The sequence below is a fragment of the Dromiciops gliroides genome, chromosome 3 (genome assembly GCF_019393635.1).
Source record: "Dromiciops gliroides isolate mDroGli1 chromosome 3, mDroGli1.pri, whole genome shotgun sequence".
Lineage (NCBI taxonomy): Eukaryota > Metazoa > Chordata > Mammalia > Microbiotheria > Microbiotheriidae > Dromiciops > Dromiciops gliroides.
The window spans coordinates 56,127,327-56,153,951 of record NC_057863.1 but is presented as its reverse complement, the minus strand read 5'-3'; the positions used below and the strand labels follow the sequence as shown (position 1 = coordinate 56,153,951).

Here is a 26,625-nt window from a genome sequence, read left to right as displayed (position 1 = left end):
GAAAAGTCGAATTATTTGTAAGGGAGGGATTTTCTATATTTTATTTCTGTATACAAGCAATATTTAGTCTTTTAATTTAGACCAAGGTCATCTACTACATCCCAAGCCATCACCAGTCGTCTGGACTTTGTTTTGATACTGGACTCCGGTGACTCTGGAAGAAAGAGTGAGGCCTACAACTTCACTTCTACAAATTGCCTCACTTAAATCCAATTTATGCCCAATTCAAAAGATATCACCCAGACCATTTAACCTTTTTTACCTGCCTTAAAGTCTTGTGGAGATAAAGCAGCAGGTCTATACACTGGGAGATATCGTCATAACCCTGCACACAGGTGGCTCAGGACATAGGGTGTCTTCTCGCTGGAAGCAGCAGTGGGATTCAGCAGCCCCCTGGGTGTCTGAGCAGCCTTTTAAGGCCCCCACTACACTGTGATGTTTAAAATTTAATGTGTGATCACCTTATCTGCCCCCTCCCCCAGTGGGTGTGGAGTAGAACTAGTTAAGTTTACTGATAAATTCGGCAACAGTTTCAGCTTTTAAGCATTTATTAAAGTTTATTAGGGGCTAGCAAAGAGAGAGAGCGAAAGTTACCTTCACCTAGCTATCCACGCTTCCAAAGAGAACACTTTAAGTTCTGCCACCACCAGCTGGTTCCCGAAAGAAAAGGGCCAATCCTCCATGCGTTCCAGTGGAAGCTTCCTGCGGACCAGATGAGGGGCAGTCCCCACACACAGCTCCAAGCTAATTGGCTGGTGTATTGATTGACATGACTTACAGGCAGTTTATGAATAAATGTAACTTCTGGACGCTAGTCACACGCTTTCTGCGGGGGGGCATTGTCCTGGTTCTCTCAGTGTCTTTCTCAGCAGGGGGTGGCACCCTGATTCTTACAGCACTCACCTCCTGATGTAAGGAAGGGGCTAGAAAAGGTGCCCTAAAAATGGCTTTGCTCAGCCCTGGCCTGCTTACTGCAGCAGACGGGAATTCCACCTTCCCGTTAAAACACACACACACACACACACACACACACACACACACACACACACACACACACACACACACACACACCCCATACCAAAACTTTTGCAAAGATAATTCTACTCACCAGTACATGGAATGTCTGCAGTTCTAGACAGCACAAAATCCAATCAACCTAAAAGACAAATAGCTCTTGTTGTGAGAGAACTCAGCAGCCCTGGGTGAAACATGGCTGGCAAATGAAGGCTACCTTACTGAAGTTGGAGCTGGAGACACATTTTTCTGGAGTGGCCACAGTAACGAGGAGCACCACGAAGCTGGTATAGGTTTTGCAGTCAAAACTAATCTAGTCAATAGGCTTGTGTGCCTACCAAAGTGGGTAAGTGACAGACTCATGACAGTGTGATTGCCACTTGCAGGAAGGTACCACGACACCATTATAGGTGCCTGTGCTCCTACCAGGACAAACCCCAGTGAGGTCAACGAAGAATGTTCTGAAGACCTGGAGAGCCTCATCATCAATGTGCCCAAAAAGGACAAGCTTATAATTCTGGATGGCTTGAATGCTAGAGAAGGCTCAGACTACCAAATATGGCAGGGAGTCCTTGGGAGGAATGGAGTTGGAAACAACAATAACAATGATCATTTCCTTTTCAGCATTTAGACTTCTCATGACCTTCTCATTGTAACGGTTAAAATGATGCCACCTGCTGGAGACTTACTGTAGAAGAGCTCCACCCATGAGGTGAAGGTCTTTAAGGGCAAGACCATGTGTCTTTTCTTTGGCGTCAGGAAGTGACATTTGCTGGTGGGAGGAAGAAGGGGGAGCCTGGCGCTCTGACATGCTTTTTTTCCTGGGGACTCTGGTGGAGAGGGGAGCTAGAAATGAGCTCTCCCTTTAATAGATAGATGAATGTAGGCCTTTTTCTTTCTCTTTACCAAATTCTTATTCTTCTCAATAAATGCTTAAAAGCCTAACTCTTGCTAAAGCTTATAATTTATTGGCCACCACTCATTAGATATTTTAGACAGACTAGCTAGAATTTTAGCCTTTAACATCATCACCAACTCTGTCTTCCATTTACGCACCCTCACAGCAAGCATTGGCATTTAGTAGAATACACATTTGTAAGAAGAGACCAACAGGGTGTTAGTGTGACAAAGGTGATGTGTGACACAGAGTGCTGGATAGACCATGGACTTATCCTCCTTAAGCCAACCATTTGCACTCAATAAGAGTAGCACCCCTAAGGCAAGACAGCTACCAGAAGACTTAATGTCAACAGATGAGAGTGTTTCTCCCTTCATGAACAATTGGTTCATAACTTAGAGGGAATGCTGAGTCAACACATGTTTGGCAACAGTGGAACAGAAAAGGAGTGGGCTGCTTTCAGAGATTTCAGAGAGTATACAATACTGCATTTACTCATCTGAGTCAGAATACTCACAAGCATCAAGATTGGTTTGACAGAAATTATGGGAAATTCAGAAGCTTCTAAACAAAAAACAGGAACTCACAGGGTTTACCAGTAAGATAGTTAATCTTTCTCTAAGAAGGCAGTGTTTAACTCCATCAAAAGTAAAGTATAAGTGAAGCTTATTAGAAAGATGCAAGATTCTTAGCTCAGTGAGAAAGCAGATCAAATTCAGTTTTACACTCATAGCGACATTCCAAAGCACTTTTGTGATGCCCTGAAGGCTATTTATGGGCCAGAGATTTATGGCACTTCCCAACTACTTAGTGCTGCTGAAGCCACATTGATTAATGATGAGGACATCATCCTGGAGAGATGGGCTGAATACTTCCATAGTGTTCTCAGAAGACTGTCATCAATGCTGAAGCCATTGACCGTTTAACTCATATTGAAGTCAAACCCTCTCTAGCTAAATTTGCAACTGAAGAATTTTTGAATACTATTAGGCTCCTCTTGTGTGGCAAAGCACCTGGTGCTGATTCTATTCTAGCTAAGATTTACAAGGCAGGGGATCCACAGCTCATACAAAAGCTGACTGAAATTTTCCAGGTTATATGTTAAGAGAAAGTTATCCCCCAGGAGTTCAAAGATGCCTCCATTATCCATCTCTATAAAGGTAAAGGTGACAATCATGGGTGGCTGGGTGGAGGGGGAAAGTTCCTCTCTCTTAGTCATTGCTGGCAAGGTTCTTGCCAGAGTCTTCCTTAATCGGCTGGTTCTTCACCTAGAACATCTGCCTGAGAGCCATTGTGGCTTCAGAAAGAGCTAAGGAACGGTTGTTATGTTATTTGTTGCCGACAACTTCAGGAGAAATGCCAGGAGCAGAACAGAGGTCTGTATACAACGTTTATCGATCTGACCAAGGCCTTTGATATTGTCAGTTGTGAAGTCTTGTGGAAAATTGTCAAAATTTGGTTGCCTAGTGAAGTTCATCAGTATTGTATGTCAGTTTCATGACAGCATGCTTGCCTGAGTTCTGGATGTTGGACGATGCTTGGTCGTTTTCCCAGTCACCAGTGTAGTGATGCAAGGTTCTGTGCTTGCTCCCATGCTTTTTAACATGGTGTTTTCAGCAGCGTTATCAGTAGCTTTCAATGAAGATGAAAACGTGATCAAGGTCAGCTACCTCACTGATGGTAAACTAGTTTGAAAAGGCTACAAGCCAAGACTAAAGTGGAGGGAGAGTTGGTACATGATTTTTTGGTTTGTAGATGATTGTGCACTCAGTGCAAGCCTCTGAAGCTTAGGTGAAACACATTATGCATCAATTCTCTGCTGCTTGTGGTTAATTTTGGCCTAATAATTAACACCAAGAAAACACAGGTGCTGCACCAGCACATACCACACCATCCATATATGGAACTATTGGTTACAGCATATGGAGAAATTTTGAATACTATGTATAAGTCCACTTACCTTGGCAATATATTTTCCAGAGATGTACACAAAAATGGGGGCAGCTAGGTGGCACAGTGGTTAGAGCACTGGCCCTGAAGTTGAGAGGACCCGGGTTCAAATTTGACTTCAGACACTTACTAGCTATGTGACTCTGGACAAGTCAGTAAACCCTGATTGTCTCAAAACATCCAGGGCCCCAGATGTATATCTATATCTGAAGATGGCCCCAGATGTATATCTATATCTATATCCCCCCGTCTGTCTCCCTCCCTCCTTCCCTCTCTCTCTATATATATCTATATAGATATGCCTGTCTATCTATATCTAAATCTATATCTATCTATCTGTCTGTCTGTCTGTCTATCTATCTGTCTATCTATCTATCTATATCTCTTGCCCCTGGACCCAGATGGCTCTGGAGGAGAGAGTGAGGTTGGTGACTTTGTACAATCCTCTCTCACTTAAGTCTAGTTCACTTCAAGTCATGATATCACTTCCTGATGCCATGGTCCTCTTTGAGAATGAAGGACAAACAACAACAACACATAAATGATGATGTTAAAGTTAATTGCCAGAGCTAGCTCAGTGTTTGGGAGGTTCCAAAATAAAATGTGGCAGAGAAGAGATATTAGGCTGCCTACCAACTTGAAGTTCTATAAAGCTGTTGAACTGATCTCATTGTTGTGTGCCTATGAAACTTGGACAGTCTACCATGCCAGGAAACTGAATCACTTCCACTTGAATTGTCATAGGAAGATTCTGAAGATCATCTGGCAAGTTAAGGTACTGGACACTGACATCCTTTCTTGAACTGAACTGCCAAGCATTCAGACTCTACAGTAGAGAGCACAACTCTGATGGGCTGGCCACATTGTTCAAATGCCTAATGTGTGTTCATTTTAAAGGCTATTTTATGAAGAACTCATGCAAGGCAGGTGCTCACATGGTGGTTAGAAGAAGCAAAGGGGTACAGTGGATAGAGCACTGGCCCTGGAGTCATAAGAACCTGAGTTCAAATCCGGCCTCATACACTTGAGATTTACTAGCTGGGTGACACTGGGCAAATCACTTTACCCTCATTGCCCTGCAAGGAGAAGGAGAAGAAGAAGAAGAAGCAGCAGCAGCAATATAAGGACACTCTGAAGTTTTCTCTGAAGAGCTTTGGAATCAATTGTAATATGTGGGAGACACTGGCAAAGGACCACCCAGCGTGGCCTGCCCTCGTCAAAAAGTGCTGTGCTCTGTGAACAAAGTAGAATTGCAGTAACTCAAAAGAAGTGTGAGATGCACACATTGAGAGAGATTTCCACTCCAAAGGTTCATATGGACAATTTGTGCCTGACCTGTGGTAGAGCATTCTGAGCTTGTATTGGTCTGATCAGCCACAGTCAAACACATCATACTATGACTGCAACAAAGTGATGCCATTTTGGTCCTCTTTGAACATGAAGGACAACAACCAGCCATACACTTAGTAGCTGTGTGACCCTGAGCGAGTCACTTAATGTCTATTTGCCTTAATCCTCTGGAGAAGGAAATGGCAATCTACTCCAGTATCTTTGCCAAGAAAACACCATGGACTATATGGTCTGATGAGTCTGCTCAACAACAACCACCACCAATGTAAAACTTGTGTTAAGTAGAAGATTTTTCTGGTCTGGTCAGGTACTCTGACAGAGAACTAGTAGGGTAGAGAATGCTTAAGTATTCTAGCAAAATATCAGAATTTTGAACATTTATTTGTATCTTAATGCTGCTTCTTATTGTGTGCACATAAAATATATTAAAGGTCATTGTTTTTCTAAGGCATGGGGCTTACTAATACTTGTCGATAATATACACAAGATTTAATCAGAATACTTAAAAGGGGAGAGGCAAATTGACTACTCAGGAATGAATTATTAGTCCCAGGATTGCTTATATTTTAAGTAGTTGTACTTAATTTTCTATTTATGTACCATAATCTTGACTTTTCAACATTTGTTTATATAAGATTTCCAATTTCAAATTTTTCTTCCTCCCTCCCCCCTCCCCTAGACAGCAGGTAATCTGATATAGGTGTTTATATATATATATATATGTATATATAAATATATATTTCTGCATTAGTCATGTTATAAGAGAAGAATCAGAGCAATAAGGAAAAACCTCAAAAAAGAATAGCAACAGCACCAAAAACAAAAGAAATAGTATGGTTCAATCAGGATCCATATTCCACAGTTTTGGTTTTTTTTTTCTGGATTTGGAGAGCCTTTTCCATCATGAGTCCTTTGGAACTTTCTTGTACTGTTGGATTGGTGAGAAGAATCGAGTCTATCACAGTTGATCAACACACAATGTTGAGGATACTGTGTACAATGTTCTCCTGCTTCTGCTCATCTCACTCATCTTCAGTTCATGCAAGTCCTTCCAGGTTTCTCTGAACTCCTCCAGCTCATCGTTTCTTTTCTTTTTTTTTTTTTTTTTTTTAATTTTTAGTGAGGCAATTGGGGTTAAGTGACTTGCCCAGGGTCACACAGCCAGTAAGTGTTAAGTGTCTGAGGCCGAATTTGAACTCAGGTACTCCTGACTCCAGGGCCCATACTCTATCCACTGCACCAAGTAGCTGCCCCTGCTTATTGTTTCTTACAGCACAATAGAATTCCATTACATTCATATATCATAACTTGTTCAGCCATTCCCCAGCTGATGGGCATTCCCTCAATTTCCAATTCCTTGCCACCACAAAAAGAACAGCTATAAATATTTTTGTACATGTGGGTCCTTTCCCCTTTTTTATACTTTATACTTTGTTCTAAAGCACAGCTTTATAGCCCTTTGGGCATAATTCCAAACTGCTCTCCAGAATGGTTGGATCAGTAGTAGAATTGTTTTTAATGCTTGCTTTCAAATTCATGAACACAGAAATGACTATTAAATTTCTCATTGACAGTGTGAACCATCTCAAATTTTTATTTGTGCTTTTTTTTCTAGGGGGTGCAGGTTCTAGGTCTTTTGATTTCTTTGGTGTAAAGCATTCTTTATATGGAAGCTTTCTCTCCCTCCCTCTCTCATTGCAGATTGGTGCCTATTAGCAATTCTATTGTATTAGAAAATTCCCTTGGGATACTGAGAAATGAGATTGCTTTTCCAGGGTCACACAGCCAGTATATGTCTGAGATGAAGCTTTTATTGTCATTTTTTTATGCAGCAAACAGTAAGTACCCTGCTGTTTGTAGAGAGCCCTCTGTGAAGGAAGGGTTAGAAATTCAAACTGGAATTCCTGCTCCCAAGGAATTCACAATCTCATACTCTACTATAATTCATCTCATTTCCTTTGCATATGCAAGTTGAAAATCTTTGACAAACCACTTTCTTCATTTGTTTCTAAAAGTCAAAACTAGTTTGGTCTTGAATTTTGCAAACAGTGAAGTCCATCTTGTGGATGTAAAAGATGTGAAACTCCGGATAGGATTTATCAGCTGAGCAATTTTATCTGATAAGGCAAAAGGAAGCAGGATTTTTTTTTTTTAGGATTTAAAAAAAAAATTTAAATAGAATTTTATTTTCCAAAATATATGTAAAAACAAATTTTAACATCAATTTTTTAAAACTTTGTGTTCCAACTTCTCTTCCTCCCTCCATTCCCACCCCCCCACCCCCACGCACAAGAATGCAAGCAGTTCAAAATAAGTTATACATGAGTAGTCATGGAAAACATTCCCCCTATTAGCTAGGTTGTGAGAGAAAACAGTCAAAAAAACCAAAACTTCAGATTAAGGAATTGTCAAATAGGGAAAAAAAATTTTTTTTTAATGTGTTTCCATCTGTTTTCAGATACTATCTGTTCTTTCTCTGTAGATGGGTTGCCATTTTCATAAGTCCTTCAGGGTTATATTGGATCATTGCCTTGCTGAAAATAACCACATGCTTCCCAGCAGATCATCTTACACTATTGATGTTATTTTGCATACAGTACATTTCACTCTACTTCAGTTCATGTAGATCTTTCCAGGTTTTTCCGATAGTATCCTGTTCATCATAACCTGTATATAGTACCTTAAACTTGACAGAGAATTTTCTTCATAATAGCTCAGCAAAGTACATTTTGCCATTATAATCAATCATAACTATTTCCCTCCATCCTATTCCCTTCCCATGATATTTACTCTATTTTCTATCTTCTTTTACCCTATTCCTCCTCAAAAGTGTTTTACTTCTGACTATCCTCTCCCCCTCTCTGCACTCTCTTTTTTCACCCTTCCTTCCTTATCCTCTTCCCCTCCTACTTTCCTGTAGAGTTAAATAGATTACTCCTCCCAATTGGGTATGAATGCTATTCTCTCCATGAGCCCACTCTGATGAGATTAAGGTCTTTGAGCTAATTCTTTGTTCTAAATTTTTCTTCCTCCCTTCCTCCTCAACCCTCCCCATGAGATTAAGCAATTTAGTATGTCATACTTGTGCAGTAATGCAGAACATCTTCACCTTACTCGAAAGTGTTTTGCTACAATTTGCTCTCTGTTCTATGCTTTATTTTGGAAAGTTGAAATTGGTGCTAGTATTCAGGAAACTGGCTTCTGTAACTGCAGCTCCTTTAAAGCAGACTGAGGAAGGACGTACCCTGTACTAACAAATGCTTAATCATAAAGAGCGAATCTTGCCTCTTCTTAACATATCTGGTTCACTGTAAAGTGTCTCATGCTACCTTTCAAACAGAAACTCCTTAAGTACTTGTAGTTTTACATATTTAGAAGTATAGGAGGGATTTTTAAAAATAATAAACATTTTTATTTATAGTTTTATTGTTGTTGTTTTTTTTCGGGGCAATGAACATTAAGTGATTTGTCCAGGGTCACACAGCTAGTAAGTGTCAGGTATCTGAGGCTGAATTTGAACTCCTGAATCCTGGGCTGGTGCTTTATCTACTGTGCCACCTAGTTGCCCTGTATTTATAGTTTTGAGTTCTAATTTTTAATCCCTCCTTCCCTCTCTCCTTTCCCCATCCCTGAAGCGGTAAGCAATCAGACATAGGTTATACATATACGATTATGTACAACATTACCATATTAGTCATTTTGTATAAGAAAACTTGAATAAAAGAAAAAATGAAAGAAAGTGAAAAATAGCAGGCTTCAGTCTGTTCCATCAATATCAGCTCTTTCTTTGGAGGTGGAGAGTATGCTTTGTCAATATAGTCCTTTGGGATTGTCTTGAATCCTTGTGTTGTTGAGAATAATTAAGTCATTCCCAGTTCCTCATCAGACAGGTTTCTGTCTCTGTGCACAATGTTCTCTTGGTGTTCTGCTCACTTTGCTATGCATCAGTTCATACAAGTCTTTAGGAGGGCTTTCTTAAAAACTCCTTTATTAATACATAAAGTATTGCTTGTCACACAGTGCTCAAATTATTCCCCTTATGGTTAATGGCATGGAATAGTCACAGTTAAGTTCACTGCTAGAAACATGAGGCCCAGGAACCCTGGAGAGAAAAACAGACATGTACTTGTCCCTGTTTCTCTGTTCTAATGGGCAGTGAGCTGTGAATGGACAAGCACTTCTTAAATGCCTCTGAAGTCCAGGTGCACTGTGCTGTGTCTAAAGGGTTCAGAGACACAAGGGAGCCGTTGCAGCCCAATGGGCTCATGTTCTACCAAAGAAAACACGTGCGCATGAAAGCATGTATGAAGTTGATTGCAGGCGATGCTGGTGTTTGAGCTGAGTTTTGAAGAATTCTGGGAATTTTGAGAGGTACAGCTATGGAAGGAGGTCATCTCACACACACTCGCGCACATATGCACAAGATAAGAGACTTTCTGGAGAGAGAGGCTCCAGTGATTTCTGGGACTGGTACAGAGAGTCAGAAAAGGCTTCCTAGAGGATGTACCACATAGAGGATGTGAGTCTTATAGGAGCTAAGAATTCTGAGAGATAAACAGAAGGAGGGATCTCAAGCTAGGCTTGGGAGACAGCTGGTGTGAGCCATGGGACAGAGGGGAGAGAATGATTAGTTCAGGTCCTGGGCCAGTCACTTAACCCCTCTGTGCCTCAGTTTCCTTATTTGTAAAGTGGGGGTGAAAAAAGTATCTACCTCCACAGGATTGTTGTGAGCATAGAATAATATTTGTAAAGCACTTTACAAACCTTAACTTCATCAATGCTAGCTATTATTATTGTTACCTGCTAGACTGATTCATCCAGAACCAAGAACTCAGTGTTGTGTGTAACTAATTAGAACTTTTGCAGATAAACATGACTTATAATAATCTGGGGGGGGGTTGCCAGAAAATATGCAGTTTGGGATTTTTGTTCCGTAATGTAACTGTGCATTGGTTTTCCGTACTGAATGGGGATTTGGAGATGTGAATGTGCATAAGTATTAAAAAATGTGGTAGCATAGAAATACAAATGAGTTTTTGTCTCATCTCCTGATCTCACACAGTGTCCTCCAGAGGCCGGGAGGAAATCAAGGCTTTTGATGTAGATGTCAAATGCCCTGTTCCTAGTAGGCACAACACACGTACACAGTAGGCTTTCTACACAGTGTTTTGATCTGTAGTAATATTGAGTTTTAAGAAGAAGAAAAATCAGTTTTTTAAAAACCTTATCTCACTCATCTTCTTTCAGGAAAAGTTGCCATCAAAAAAGAAGCCTTATGTACCCACACAGGCAAAGAAACGTGGTTCTCACTTCAGCCTGTTGATTCCAACTCTGAGGTTCAGGTAAGCTTTCAAATGTAAATACATAAAATGAGTACAGCAGAACTGGTTAGCGTGTGTAGTTGGTTCTAAATTAAGCAGTTTTTTTTAATTTTTAAATAAATTTTTATTGATATCTTTTGTTTTTATATTTCCCTGTGTCCCTTCAGCTCTCTTCCCTGCTTCTCCCAGAACTATCCCTTGTAACAAAAGATTTATTTTAAACAGAGGAAGAAAAAAAAAATCAATGAAACTGATCAGTATATTTTTTTAAAAGTCTGACAACGTATGTGTTCCATGACCGTGGCCAGTTTAGTTTTTAACACTGACACAAAGGACAGTAGAATTGTTTCTTATGTCACATGGGATTTTAGGAGTCAACAAGCAGTGGGCGGAGGGTTGAGTTGAGTTTGTGTGCTGGCCCTACCCTTCCGGGCTTAAGTGAGAAGACAACATTGCCCCTTTCTGGCCTTGAGCTTAGCTAGGTAGGTTGGTCTTTTACAAGATGTAGATTTTCTCACTGTATTTTGACATTTTTGTAGGCTTTTCCCCTGTTTTGATTGCACATTTCATTTCTCTGAACCTCACCTTTCTCTAAAATGAGGGAGTTGGAATTGACGGCATGCTTTCTGGCTCCAAATCTGGATTTCTGTGATTCGGAGTCAGCGTAGAGAGGTATAATCATCACCTAAGAAACGCAAGTGAAGTGAAAAAGGGCTTGTCGCAGGAGGGACAAGTTTCTGGGGGAAAGAATGAGTCTGAGTCTGAACACGCTGACTCTGACGTGTCTCATTGGACGTGAAGCTGTAAATGTCCAGCAGGCGGTCCCTTGCATCGCTCTGCTTGACAAGTAGACTATTTCCATCTTTGCGTACTGACAAGAATTGTTGAATGGAACTGGACTAAGTGTTGGTCTACCAGAGAGCTCTCCCTCCAGGGGTGGCAGTGGTACTTACTGTGCTAAGTGTTTCACAAGTATCATCCCATTTGATCCTCACAACAATCCTGGGAGGTAGGCGCTGTCATCCCCATTTTACACATGAGGAAACGGAGGCAAACAGAGGCACCCAGCTAGGAAATCTGAAGCTGATTTTAAACTCGGGTCTTCCTAACTCTAAGCTCAGCACTTTGTCCATTGCACCTCCTAGCTACCCCAAATTGACATTGATCCATTAATTATTCCTCTTTGGGTCAGGTTGTATAATCCATTATGAAAAACCTAAACAAGTGGGTTTCTGGTTAATATTTCCTCATTTTGGGCACAAGAACATTAAGGGAAACTGTTAAGTGACTTGTTGAAATCCAGGTTACTCCATCTGCAGCATTCACCTACTTTATTGGTCTAATTATAGCATTCTGCTCAAGAAGCTTCATTGTTGATCAGTCGTTTTGAGTCATGCCCAACTCTTTGTGACTCCATTTGGGGTTTTCTTGGCAAATATGCTAGAGTGGTTTGCCATTTCCTTCTCCAACTCATTTGACAAATGAAGAAACTGAGGCAAACAGGGTTAAGAGATCTGCCCGGGGGGCAGCTAGGTGGCGCAGTGGATAGAGCACCGGCCCTGGAGTCAGGAGTACCTGAGTTCAAATCTGGCCTCAGACACTTAACACTTACTAGCTGTGTGACCCTGGGCAAATCACTTAACCCCAATTGCCTCACTTAAAAAAAAAAAAAAAAGATCTGCCCAGGGTTACACAGCTAGTTAGTGTCTAAGGCCAGATTTGAACTTGGGAAGATGAGTCTTTCTGACTTCGAGCCTGGCACTCTATCCACTGTACTGCCTAGCTTTTACAAGAAGCTTCAGGGACTCCCTATTTTCATAACAAGCACTTCATTCTGTTACTTAAGGTCTTTCACAATCTACACACTGATTGTATGTTATTCATATGTACTTCTCTACAAACATAGGATCATAGATTCGTTGTTGCTGTTTGTCCTTCCCTTTCAAAAAGGACAGATGACATCATGGGGTGATGTCTTGACTTGCTCACAAGTTAGATTTAAGCGGGGATGCACAAATTCATTCACCTCACTCTCTCTTCCTGAGTCCTCAGAGTCCAAGGGCAAGACAAAAGTCATGACAACTGGCTGTGGCCTGGGGTGCATCTTTGATATCCGACCAAGCTCTAAGCATGCCGTAGCCTCTGCCTCAGCTGCCTTCATAAGGCTGTTGGAACTAATTGTTCTCCACTCCTTCCTCTGGGAGAAGTCTTCAGATGCTCAGGGTTGACCTCCCTTAACTCACCAGCAGGTTTGAGCCCTGTCCTTTTGGGTTGGCCTGTCCACTGAGACAGTTTGCTGGGGTGTGGCCATTGGACATGCTACCACTTCTTAGAGCCACAGGCGAGAGTTGGATGACAGGTGGACACCAAAGGTGGATGAGCAGACCCCAAAAGGGCTTGGTGAGCCCTCACACCGGTTGTGCTGGTCCAGAGCTGGAAGGAACTTTAGATCCCATTTTAGAGATGGGAAAGCTGAAGTCCAGAGTCTTTTTTTCCGGAGAGTCTTAAGTCACCTAAATAGTACATGTCAAACAGAATTAGAGTCTAAGTCTTCCTGGCTCAACGTCCAGCTCGTCACCCATTACACCACATAGCTTCTGTGATACATGTTCTATTCTCTCTGGTCGAATGTAACCTTCTGAATAGGAGCTAACTGAATCTCTAGTGCTTGACTTATACATATAGTCAGTCATCATGACCCCATTTAGAGTTTTCTTGGCAAAGATGTTAGAGTGGTTTGCCATTTCCTTCTCCAGCTCATATGACAGATGAGGAAACTGAGGCAAACAAGGTAAAGTGACTTGCCCAAGGTCACACAGCTAGTAAGTGTCTGAGGCCAGATAAGCGCTCAGAAAGAGGAGTCTTCCACACTGGGAACTCTATCCACTGCACCACCCAGCTGCTCCCATTTTCTGGAGTTTTTAAAAAAATATAATTATTAGTTTTCTGGGCAACTACTAGGGTTTGGGTTTTTTGGGTTTTTTTAGACAACTCTTCATTTTCTTCCTCTTTGGAATTCTGTCTTCTTTTCTTGAGAGATTTCCATTCTTCCTTGTAGAATTGTAGGCCCTGGGATTTTGCTAACTCTTTGAAATCTGTTCTTTTCAAATCTGAGGTTTATCTCAAAATTATGCTCAGTTTTCCCCATTGAGCTATATTAAGATTATGTGATCACTTCCTCCCAAGGTTCCCGTCATTTCTCCTTCAACAACCAGTTCCTCCTTGTAGGTCACTGTCAGGTCCAGAATTAGCAGTTCCCCTCATTGCTTCCTCCACCTTTTCAAGAATGAAATTGTCTTCAAGTCAACAGTGTATCAGCCCTTTTGCTTCAATCAGGAGAGTGCTGGCAGATAGGCCTCTGCTTAGTTGAGTCTCTTGGCACTATCTTATTATTCCTTTGTGTTGTGCTTCCAGAATGGATTATTTACTCCCTCCTTCTGGCCAGTTTGTAGTGTACTGTCATAATATCACTTTGACTCCTCCACTGATCATCCTTCATGTGATTTTTACTCTCTGGGCCCAGTCTGCTCTGGATTTCCTCTCAGGAGGCTGTCTACTTGAAGTAAGATGTTGCTCCAAATGTAGTAAGTCCGATAAACATTTATTAAGCACCTATGTGACAGCAACTATGCTAAGTCCAGAAAAAGGAAGGATTCTCGCCCTCCTGGAATTTATTATCTAATGAAAGGAGACAGGAAAGTGGGAGTGGGGGTAGGGGGGAGGATGAGCATGGGACACCCAAGATTATCTTGTTCCGTGGAATTGAAACCAGTCTGGGAAGCAGATGGAAAGGGGAATGAGTGGAGTCCAGTTTCTGCCCTCTATAAAGGAAGATGGCATTGGATGGAGTTTGGTACTCCACCATCCAGCCCTTTAACCACAAGGGAGACGGTGTCCAGCAGCTTGGTGGTGAGATTAGAAGTGATGAGCTTCTCCTGAGAAGACCGTCTTCTTCCCTGGCGTTGAAGCTTTTTGTCTAAAGTGTGCCCTTCTATCACGAATCACATCCCCCCGATCTCTCTGACATCTATGAGGTCAAATCTACCATCTTACATTAAGATTTGTAGTTCATTTTTATTACTCATTCACTATGCATTGGTATATGTGTGTTTAATATTACTGTCCCTTTTCTTGCATACTGTCTCCTGTGAATTACTGGGCCTCTAAATTTTATTCTGTTCCCTGCGTCTTAGTTACAACTCAGTGTGATATCTCTTATGTACATGTATGTGAGACTTTTCCTCCCTACCTCTCCATTTTTAGTTTAAAGCAAGTCACTTAGCAGATATATCCTTTCCTGTCCTAACCTAGTTACTAGTATTATAATTCTCATTTCTATTGAAAAGCAATTTTACTTTTCTAACTCTCTTTACCAAAACACCAGGAACCTTTAATTTCCCCCCTTGTCAAAAAGAATAATTATAGTAAAAACAACAATGATAATAGCTAACATTCATTTAGCATTTTAAGATTTACAGTGTGCTTTTACATATTTCACTTAATCCTCACAATAATCTCATGGGGTAGGTGCTATTATCCCCAATTAACAGAAAAGGAAACCCAGACAAACAGGACAGCTGGTAAGTATCTGAGTCAGAATTAAAATTCAGCTTTTCTTGTTTCCAAGTCCAGTGTTAGATCCACTACTTTAGTTCCTTTTGCCTAACTATAGCTAGCCGTCCAGATGTTTCCTCTGTGTGATAACTACTTTCTAAAGGTAAACCTTTGCTTGTGTAAAAAAGCATAGCTTCTCTTATATCTCCCAGAAGAATTAATTGTCCGGATTTATAACTCTGCAGTTGAGCCTTGGTAAAAAGGTGCTTTGGAAAAGTGCACTGAATCTTTAAATATTTTTTTTTAAATTTCCATATTTAACAAACACACACACATTTCAATATAGAAAATATATGGAAAGAAAAAACTCCTAAATCTCTTAAATTTATCTTGCTTTTAAAAATAGCATATAATCATTTCAATGTGTTTCTTTGAAAACTGCTTGTCTTTTTCGTTTAAACTGCCTTCTGATCTCTTCTGTGCATTTTTTAAATGGCTTCAATGATCCTCTTTTCTTTCTTTTTTGACATTATTGTTAGCTCTTCCCCAAAAGAAAAAGACAGTGCTTGTTGCAAATAAACATAGTCAAACAAAATAAAATGACGCCTTTGCCTTGAACTAAAATCTGTTTCATTTTTCATTTTGAGTCCATCACCCCTCTCAGGTAGTGGACCCCCTGCTCTGTCATCAGTTCTCTGCAATCCTGGTTGGTCAGTACATCAATCAGATTTATTGATGCTTTCATTGTTGTTTCTCTTGAATATGTTGACAAAGAAGTGAAATAGACTGCCTTTGAGGACCATTTGTTCGGAAATAAACTCTTGAAGCAATTGAGCAATGAGGCTGATATTCTAAACAAGAAGAAAACCCTACTTTGAGCTTTAAATTTAAGATGAATACATTAACATCTAGAACAGATGCTATGCAAGCCCTGATGCAATCTCTATCTTGCAACAGCTGAAGTTCTGCTTTTCCTCCAGGCCAAAATAGGCCAGCCAGATTATTATTGTTTTTCTTGGCTGTCCCATAAGTTAACATCTTTCCTTGTAGATGAAAGATAAGTTGAATAGACTTGTATATTTTTCTTAAAGCCAACCCTCCACCTGGATGCTAAATCCCAGTTCATACTGACTCCAGGGATACTTTGCTCCATCCTTTCATAACATCTTTGATCACTTTCTCTCAAAACTGGCTTACTTCTGCCTGAAGACATACTGAGTCTCCCTGATCTTAATTCCTTGTGTGACCTTCTCTGTTACGCATGGGATGCAAGCAGCCTTTCTTATCTCATGGATAGTTCTTGGGCTCCCTGTTAGCTGCTACCACCCAAAGGAATAAAGCATTTAGGGTAGATTGTCCCCTTCATAGATCATACCCCAGTCTTAACTCTTCCCTATTCTTTCTTTGTCCCTTTCTCTATTTTTTTCTGCTCCATCTGCTTCAGATGACCTACACAGATAGTTCAGATGCAGTTAAACTGTATCATAGTGTAAGGGGAAATTGGAGGCATTGGGGATCACTTTAATTATATACATTTAAGATAGATAATAAAAACAATTAGCGTTGCTCAGTTTTGCACAGATTTAAAGCCCCAAATGATCCATTCCATATGCTCCTTAGCATTACCCACTTAATCCGTAAACCCTGACCTTTGGTTTCTAGTTCTTTTGGCTAGTATTTCTACTCTGCAGACCCAGACTAGGATCTGGGTCTTTAGCCCTTTTCCTGAATGAGTTATCTAAATTTTAGGGGGCCAGTGTGCTTTCAAGAATGGACCCTAAGATTACTTCCACTTAAATTCTTTAAAAAATTTCCATTGAAACCATTTTTGTGTGAATTCAGTCAGTACCTTCTTGGTTTTAATCTAGAATTCTTAGGAGTCTATATCATTAGCCCCAACATACTTTTTTAGTATATCTGAGAGATCTTGTTTTTTTATTCTATTTTATTTTCTTTGTCAGGTTCTTCTTTCTTGAACTTTATTCCAACCCTTAAAAAATTTACAAATACTCTTTAACTCTACATTGAGGGGGCAGCTAGGTGGTGCAATGGATAAAGCACTGGCCTTGGATGAGGACCTGAGTTCAAATCCTGCCTCAGACACTTGACACTAGCTGTGTGATCCTGGGCAAGTCACTTAACCCTCATTGCCCTGCAAAAAAACAAAAACAAAACAAACTCTACATTGAGGCATTTGCTACATAAACCACTCAAATGAAGGTGGTCTCCATTCAACTCAGTCATAATATCTTTTTATAATTTCATTATTGAGGTATCTATAATACACATTTTACAGTATGCACATTATGCTATACATTATACATAATGTAAAGGTAACCTCTATAGACTTGCCTTAAACATTTATGATACTTTAGACACCACATCTGTTGTTCAGTTTTTTAGTCATGTCCAACTCATTTGTGACCTCATTTGGGGCTTTCTTGGCAAAGACATTAGAGTGGTTTGCCTTTCCTTCTCTAGCTCATTTTACAGATGAGGAAACTGAGATAATCAGGGTTAAGCAACTTGCCCAGGGTCACATAGTAAGTATCTCTGGCCAGGTTTGAACTCAGGAAGTTGAGTCTTCCTGACTCCAGGCTAGCACTCTAATCTACTGAGCTGCTTAGCTGTATGTGTGTGTATTAACGTGTATTCTAATACTAATACCCAAGCCGCTTGTCTGATAGTGAAGAATCCCTCCTGAATTCAAAGACAGCCCCACTTTTCAATGCAGTATGCTCCTGTGGACCACACTTTAGTTACACTGTTACCTACTTTTGTTCAAATATGGAAATAATAGAATGAATGTGTAAAGGCTTTAATGGGCACTATTGCATAATTGTTTAAAAAATGGGGATGTGTCTGTTCTAATATTCTAGCCTCTTTAGCTATCATCTCATTTCTTTCTTTTCCTTTGCTGTCAGACTTTTGCCCCCATTTCCTTATGACCTTTTCTCTTTGCAATCTCTCATCTCAACCATGATGAAACCACATTCCTGCAGGTCACCAACAGCCTTTAAAATCAAAACCTTTTTCTCAAGCTTTATCATTCTCCATCACTTCTCAACAGCATTTGAAATTGTTGATTGCAACTTATTTTTTGTAGTCCTCTTTCCTTGCTTTCTCAGACACTGGATTATTTTAACTCTCCCCTTATTCTGATTCCATTGGTCCCCATTTGTAGGTTCTCTTTCTCTCCCTGTACTCAACAACTACTTGGCCTCACAGTTGCAGGTGAGGGCACTCTCTCCTTTTCTATTTTCCATAGTGTTCAAATGGGAGAGTGTTCTAGTTCTGAAGTCCCAATTTATGTTTAGTGAAAAATACATTTAGGACGTTTAGCCCTCTTAGGCTTGGGTACCCTTCGAGACCTAGTTCTCCGCCTTCTCTTTTTCTTTTTTATGCTCTCACTTTTCTCAGAGAAACCATCCTTCTAGCTTTAGCTATTACTTCTATGCATATTACTGTCACTTGAAATCTACCCGCTTGCTCTCCACCACCCCACTCCCACCCCCATCTCCACCTCTTACTAATATGTTCAGCTTATCTATGGGACATTTTCACTTGAATGTTTTATCATCACGCCCCTTTCCCCCTTGCCTTCCCTTTACCCTTCCCTTGAACCTCCCCAAGGGAGGCCCACCAGCAGGGGCACTCTTCCTTCCTACTGTCATTTACTTAATGACTGGCTGATTGGCTTATCCCCATGCAAGATGGTCATATAGTGTGGTAGTCTGTCTAATTTTATTTTGCTAATACTATAATTACTCCCCAAAATATATTACTTTATTGACCATAAAGTGGAACTTAATAAAGAGATCTCTCACCTGAGAAGCATAAGTGAGCACTATTAATTGGAATTAGCAGTTGAAATGATTTTAAATACCTTTTTTACATCTTTTTTAAAAAAATTATTCCTTTCTCAGCTCATGATTCACGTTAATAAATATTTAAATTAATTTTAATGAAATAAAAATTATTTTTTAAAGAATGCATATATAATGTTATGAGACCAGGATACTGTGCAACTTCCTCTTATGACATGATTATGTTTTTGTCTCCAAATTAAAAGGTATATATTTATAACTTTCAAAGAAACACTTCTACATTTCTTCAAGAGACAAACTCATTGTTCTGCTGTAGTCAAAGAGGTACTTTTGAGAAAGGGAAAGCTTCTTCAGCATAATATCAGTATATTTTCTCAGATCAACTTGAGTAGTGTAAAAAATTCAGAATTATCAAGTGGAGAATATTTTCCATCAACAGTAAGGACATCTGTGTGCCTCAGATCATACTGAGGTTAGAGATCATTTATTAAATGATGATTACATTTATTAGAGATCAGTAATCAAATAAGTGCTTTGTTATCCTTTGCATCTACAAAACACTATGTGTTGGCAGACTTAGCTTAAGGAACCAGAAAATGCAAACTTTGGGGTATATGTGAATTGGTTTTGATTATCGGTACCTATTTTGTAAACCGTATATAATAAGCTAAGGAGGGATTCCCTGTTGCTGGCCTGGTTCTTTAGATGCTTCTGTTTGTAGATGACATCATGTTAGTTCTGTCAAGCCCCAGAACAATCAGTGCATCCAGAACCTCTCAAAAGACTTTGTCCTAACCTTCCAGATCAGAAGTGGGGGGTGGTTTGGGGTGGAGGAGAGGTGGTTTTGGGGGGAAACAGGTCAATGAAGAGCGCCTCAACGTTTCTCAGACCTGCCGCTGAGATGTCTTCCACAACTCCTGTGGCCCCCACCCCACCCAGTAGCCAGTCAGTTGTCGAGTCCTTCTGCCTTCATTAACATCCCTCCTGTATGCCCCTTTTCTCCTTGGAGGCTTCGACTTCCCTCTTGTAAGCCTTCATCACCTTGTACCTGCACTGTTGCAGCCATTTGCTGATTTGTTTCCCTGCCTCAAGTCTCACCACTCCAATCCATCTTCCACTCAGTTTTCTTCATAAAACGAAGGTCTGTTCATATCACTTCCCTGTTCAAAAAACTTGGGGAAATCCCTGTTAGCTCCAGGATCAAATATAAAATCCTCTGTTTGGCTTTTAAAACCCTTCCATCACCTGGTCCCTCCCACCTTGCCAGTCTTTGCATACCTCGGTCCCCTACATGAACTCTTGAGATCCTGTGACACTGGCTTCCCTGCTGTTCCTCAGACTAGACACACCATCTCCTGACTGTGCATTTTCATTGACTTTTCCTTCATCCCACCCCCACCCCCACTCCCATTCCTGGAATTCTCTCCCTCCTCAATCTCCTTCTGCTGGCTTCCTTCAGGTCTCAGCTAAAGGTATACCTTGAGCAAGAAACCTTTCCCAGTCCTCCTTAACCTTGACTTTAGTGCTTTTCCTCTGAGACTACCCCCATTTATCCTGTCTGTATCTCATCTGTACCTAGTCATTGCCAACTTGTCTCCCCCATCTGACTGAGAGCTCACTGAGAGCAAGGAATGGTGGGGTTTTTGTGTTGGGGGCTTTGGTAGGGGTTGGGCTTTCTTTGTACAGTGCCTGACACAGAGTGAGTGATTCATAAATGCTGGTTGATTGTTTGACTTGTCTCTTGTCCAGAAGAAAATATACAGAACACCTTCAGAGTATGTGTGTATGTTCCTGTACATGGGCAGGGGATAAAAGCCTCTCCATTTCCATAAACATCTGTGTGGCGCAGCCATTTGTTTGCTTCGTTTTCAATGAAATGTGGTTTGCATTCGTGTGACTATCATCTGTGGTAGGCCTCTTGATTTTATTGTTGGCTCTAAGCCATCTCCTAGATGCTGTTTGGACACACGCCACTTTCAGTTACATTAGACAAATCAATGGCATGTTCCTGTCGTCATTCTGAGTTGTCTGTTGCTCAGGAAAGTGAGAGCTGCTTTTTCTAAAAGTAGTTCTATACATTTTCAAACTGCTCATCATGTACTTTGAGAATTGTGTGCCAGTACTTTTTCATTATGATTCATAATAAAAACAACACTAGTCTTAGTTACTATGTTGAAGCAAAAGGAAAAGTAGGGGAGGAAATGGTATGTGGGGAACTTTTTTCTTGATTTCTCAATGTGCAGGCATGTAGAAATATTCAAAATGAGGAAGTATGCATGTAAATAAGGTATTTCATTCAGAATCATTCATATACTTCCTCTTCAGTCTTCAGACTTTTTTTTTGCAAGATATTTTTCTTATCTCCAGAGATCTTTTGTTCATTTTTGGTAGTTGCTCAGCCCTGTACAATGCCTGAAGAAATCATGAAGTCCTTGAACTAGGGTTTACAGTTTAGCTTAGACAATACAATTCATGTCTGAAATGCATTAGGTGAAAAGACATTTATAAATACCTACGTTTCTGGATCTGAGTGGCTTTCCATTGAAAGGAATAAGAAAGTGTTGAGTTGATTGAATACATAAAAGGAAAGGTAGCACGAATCAATAGACAATTAGAAAACAGACTTAAACTGAGCTCAGAATACTAGTTCCCAAGTTGGGTCTCAGGTCCTATGGGAAAGTTGAGATATGCAAAATTTCCAACAGCTTGTTGATAGCAACGGTAGTATCTGAAGTCAGCATGAAGATAAGCAGCTACTTCTCCCTTTACGCTCCAGATAGGTGCTGTTTAGCCTTATCTTTAATGTTCTAAGACATTTCAGAGCTTAGTACAACTAATAATATATGGTCCTGGCACCTATAAGTCTCCTACCTTCCCTATTTTTTTCCTTTCTAAACCCATTTTCCCTCTCCTTTCCCTTCGCCTCCCTTCCCCCATCTCCTCATCTCTCGTTTTGTACCCTCCTTTCCTTTCTTCCCCATCTTTCCCCTCAACTGTTTCCCTTCATCTTCCCTCTCCCCCTTCCTTCTTCTTTTATCCCTTCCCCTCTTTTTCTTCCCTCTTATCTCTTTCCCTTCCTTTTCTTCTGTCCTCCCCCATCAATTCTCCTTCATCTTTCCCTGTCCCTTCCTTTCTTTCCTCCTCACCCCTTCCTCTCCCTCCTTTCCCCCTTTATTTCTCTCCTTTTAAACAAATAGGTTGGTACCTATTTTTATATTTTACTCTTTGGACTGTTGTATATACTGAAAATAGAAGAAAATAGAAGTGACCCAATTCTATCCCCTTTTCTCTTTATTTATTTGTTTGTTTGTTTAGCGGGGCAATGAGGGTTAAGTGACTTGCCCAGGGTCACACAGCCAGTAAGTGTCAAATGTCTGAGGCCGGATTTGAACTCAGGTCCTCCTGAATCCAGGGCTGGTGCTTTATCCACTGTGCCACCTAGCTGCCCTGGATTAATTTCTTAAAGTATTGACTTGGTTTTCTATTTTACAATACAATTTACAGTTTTACTTTTATTTGATCTCCTTGCTGTCCAAGAGACTCTCAGAAGTCTTCTTCAGCACTACACTTTGAAAGCATCAGTTCTGCAGCGCTCGACTTCAGCTCTCACAGCTACATGTTGCTACTGGAAAAACCATAACTTTGCCTGTGTTTTTTTATCGGCAAGGTGATGTCCAAATGTGCCACAGCTTTCCTTTCAAGGAGCAAGCATCTTTTAATTGTATAGCTATGGTTGCCATCTACAGTGATCTTGGAACCAAAGAATATAAAATCTGATGCTCCTTCCATTTCTTTTCCCTCTTTTTGCCAGGAAGCAAAGGGAGCAGTTGCCAGGATCTTAGTTTTTTTCATGTTAAGCCAGCTTTCTTACACTCTCATCTTTCACCCTCATCAAGAGGATTCTTAATCCCTCTTCATTTTCTGCCATTGGAGTAGTATTGTCTGGATATCTGAGATTGTTGGTATTTCTCCTGGCAACCTTAATTCCAGCTTTTGATTCATTGATCTTGATGTTTTGCATGATAGACTATGTAAATACATACGGTGACAATATACAGCCTTGCTGTGCTCCTTTTCCAATTTTCAACCAGTCAGTTGTACCATATTTGGTTCTAACTGTTGCTCCTTGGCCCGCGTGCGCTTTCCTTAGGAGACAAGTAAGATGATCTGGTACTCCCATTTTTTTGAGGGCTTTCTGAACTTTGTTGTGATCCACACAGTCAAAGGCTTTAGTATAATCAGTGAAGAAATGGATGTTTCCCTCTGACTTCCTTGCTTTTTCCATAATCCAGTGAAACTTGGGGATTTGGTCTTTAGTTCTTCTGCCTCTTTGAAAACCACTCTGCTCTTTGGGTAATTCTTGGTTCACATATTGCTGAAGCCTATCTTGCAGAATCTTAAGCATAACCTTGTTGGCATGTGAAATGAGCACAATTGTTCGGTAATTTGTGCATTCCTTGGCATTGTCCATCTTTAGGATTGATTGGCTCAAAAATTGATCTTTTCTGGAGGAGTTAGGTGGCGCAGTGGATAAAGCACTGGCCCTGGATTCAGGAGGACCTGAGTTCAAGCCTGGTCTCAGACACTTGACAATTACTAGCTGTCTGACCCTGGGCAAGTCACTTAACCCCCATTGCCCCGCCAAAAACCAACCAACCAACCGAACAAAACTGATCTTTTCCAATCCAGTGGCCACTGTTGAATTTTCCAAATTTGCCAGCATATTGAGTGTAGCACTTTAACAGCATTATCCTTTATGGGTTTTAAATAGCTCATCTGGAATTCATTCCATTGTATATTTGTATGTTATGTCAATTTTTACAATGTCAGATCAAAACAATGTAGAAAACTGTTTATATATGTCAAAAGTCAGTAGAGAGTAAAAAGCATTTCACATCTTTTTTTTCTCAATAGGATTTTTTTTTCACAATTACATGTAAAGATAATTTTCAACATTTCCTTTTATAAGATTTTGAGTTCCAAATTTTTCTAAGATAGCAAGCAGTCTGATTTAGGTTATACATCTCTCCACATCTTGCCAAGGACAGAAGAAAAGTGGCTAACAGTGAGTTGATAGCCATAATAATAAATCTACTGGCATTTATTCAGTGTGACTACTGTGTGTCAGAGACTGTGCTGAGCCCTATAGATAGAAAGTCAGAAGAGAAGCAGTGACACAGACACAGGTAAGTGTCTATAGGGTGTGACCAAAATGAACACAAGGCAGTTGGAGGAGAGGACCAGGAAAGGCTTCAGGAGGAATATGGCCTTTGTGGCTAGAGAATGCCATGTAGGGAGGGGAGCAAAGTATTAGACGAACAGGAAAGGCTCAATTCCTCCCGACCCCCAACCAGCGCTCTAGTCATGGTGCCTTCCAACTGCCCATCCTTAGCACCCAGAATGGAGTATATAAATGCAAAGTGAAAGGGGTGAAGTCATTATGATTAGAGAAAATACTCATTTAATTCGAGTGGAAGACAGTTTTGGTTCCAGTTATATAATTAGAAATTATGATTTCTTTAAAGCCATCTCTAAAACTTTCTTTAATGTGCACAGATAACTGATGGGCTTGGGCTTATATATAGTAAGGGTGACACTGAATATCCATATTGTAAAATGAAAGGACTCATTACTCATTTAATGAAATGTTTGTGAAGGTATGTGACAGAATATTCAGTCATTTAAAATGTTTTAATGATGCCAGTGATTTTTATAACACAAGAATATTTGGGCCCAGTCTTTTCTTGGAAAAGACTGGTATCATTTTATAGGTACAGATTTTATTAAGCCAAAATTAAGTGATCAATAAGTAGTATTTGTATTCCTCAATAGGAAAGATGAACCAACAGACTTGAATATATCCTGTATCTTGGCTTAAAGAGAATTAGATATTTTTAGTAATGCTATTAATGGTAGCTATTAACTTGGCATCCAGGAGCTTTATGTTTTCTTAAGTGTGTACCAACATGTGTCAGCATCCGGTGTTTTCACCTCCTTGCTCTCTTCTGGTATGACACAGTTGTTATGTTTGTACAAGGTTTGGCGAATGTTTTCTTGATGCACCTGGGAGGAGCGTCTAGTAACTGTGTACAACACCCTTGGCAGAGATCCAGTCTGGTTGGGATTTTTTTTCCTTTGTGTGAAGGAATTTTTATTTGTGAAATCATATTAACCTTCTCAAGTTTTTCATTTTTATTGATATCATTTTTACATTGCCTTAATTTGTCCCTCCTCCCTCCCTTGCCTAGAAAGTTAGCCCTTTTAACAAAGAATAAAAAGGTAGAAAGAAATACAAAGAAGGAGTTAGAGAAGCAGTTCAGCAGAAGTGGAGCAGCATATTAGCCGGGGGTGGACAGTATGTGGGGAGACACCTCTGGGGTCCCTCAGCTCTGTAAGCCATTGAGGATTGGGGCGGGGGATAATTTCCTTCTTTCTTCAAGGCCAGGCTTGTTCATTACATCATCGCATTTGCCCAGCTCTCAGTTTCTTTTTATGTCTTTGCCATTTAGGTTCATAGAGTTGTTGTATCGATTGTTTTTGTGGTTGTCTCATTCCTCCCCAGTTTATATAGGTTATTGTATTAACTTTTGAGGGCATCACAATCCTTCCAGTCCCTAGGCTCAAAACCTAGATTTCAAATTAGACTCTTCACTCCCCCCCCCACCTCCCCCTGTATTCAGACTGCTCCCAAAGGCTCTCAGTTTTACCTTTATAACTTCTCTCACATCGGCTCCCTCCTTTCTACTGATGCTGCTGCCACCCTACTCCACCATAAGCCCTTATCACTTCACACCTGCACTATTGCAAAAGTCTATTTGTTGGTCTCCCCACCTTCAGCTCTCTTCCCCAGTCCAGTCTGTCTTCCACTCTCAGAATAACCTTCCTAAAGTCCAGGTCTGACTGTCACTCCACTCCTCAATAAATTTCAGTCTCTTTGTCACCTCTAAGGTCAACTGTGAATTCCTCTGCTTGGTATTCAAAGCCCTTCCTAACTCGGTGCCCCTCCCCACCACTACAATAATACCCTTCCAGTCTTCTTATACCTTAATATATCCCCCCATTGCCCTGTATTCTGTGATCCAGCCTCCTTGTGTTCCTCAAGCAAGACACTCCAGTCTCCCAACTCCCAGATATTTTCATTGGCTGACCCTCGACACCTGCAGTTCTCTCCCTCCTCATCTCTGCTTCCTGTCATCCCCAGCTTCCTTTGCTTCCTTCAAGTTCTAGCTAAAATCCCACTTTTTACAGGAAAATTATCTCAGTTTGCCTTAATTCTAGTGCCTTTCCACTGTGGATTATTCAGTTCTCATCTCTGTGTATGCATGTATGCTTATTTCTTGTGCATAGTTGTTTGCATTTATGTCCCCCATTAGACTGAGCTTCTTGAAATCAGGAACTATCTTTTATCTTTCTTTTTATCCTGAGTACTTAGCACAGAGTAGGTGTATAATTGGTGTTTATTGACCAACTGACAAGTCATGCTTCTGAATTCCTGCTCATTGTATCTTGCTGCCCAGTGTTCTGTTATATTCATGCACCACTGCCAATAGTCAATAAACATTTTTAAGCACCTACTATGTAACAGGTGCCAGGGGATACGAATATGAAAAGAGAAAGACAGCTATTTCCCTCAAGAAGCTTGCAATCTAATGGGGAAACAATACAGAAGGAAGCTGAAAATGGCAAGGACAAAAGTAGCACCCCAGGTGAG

At 40.5% G+C, this 26,625-nt stretch overlaps 1 protein-coding gene across 2 annotated transcripts in view; it reads left to right on the top strand.

Annotated features, from left to right (window-relative positions):
* Positions 1-26,625, top strand: part of RASA2 (RAS p21 protein activator 2) — a 137,587-nt gene that overhangs the window by 37,839 nt on the left and 73,123 nt on the right. For both annotated transcript variants that reach the window (XM_043997446.1, XM_043997445.1), the window contains exon 4: positions 10,460-10,554. In XM_043997446.1, coding sequence (XP_043853381.1) covers positions 10,460-10,554 — 95 coding nt within the window. The remainder of the gene's footprint in view (positions 1-10,459; positions 10,555-26,625) is intronic.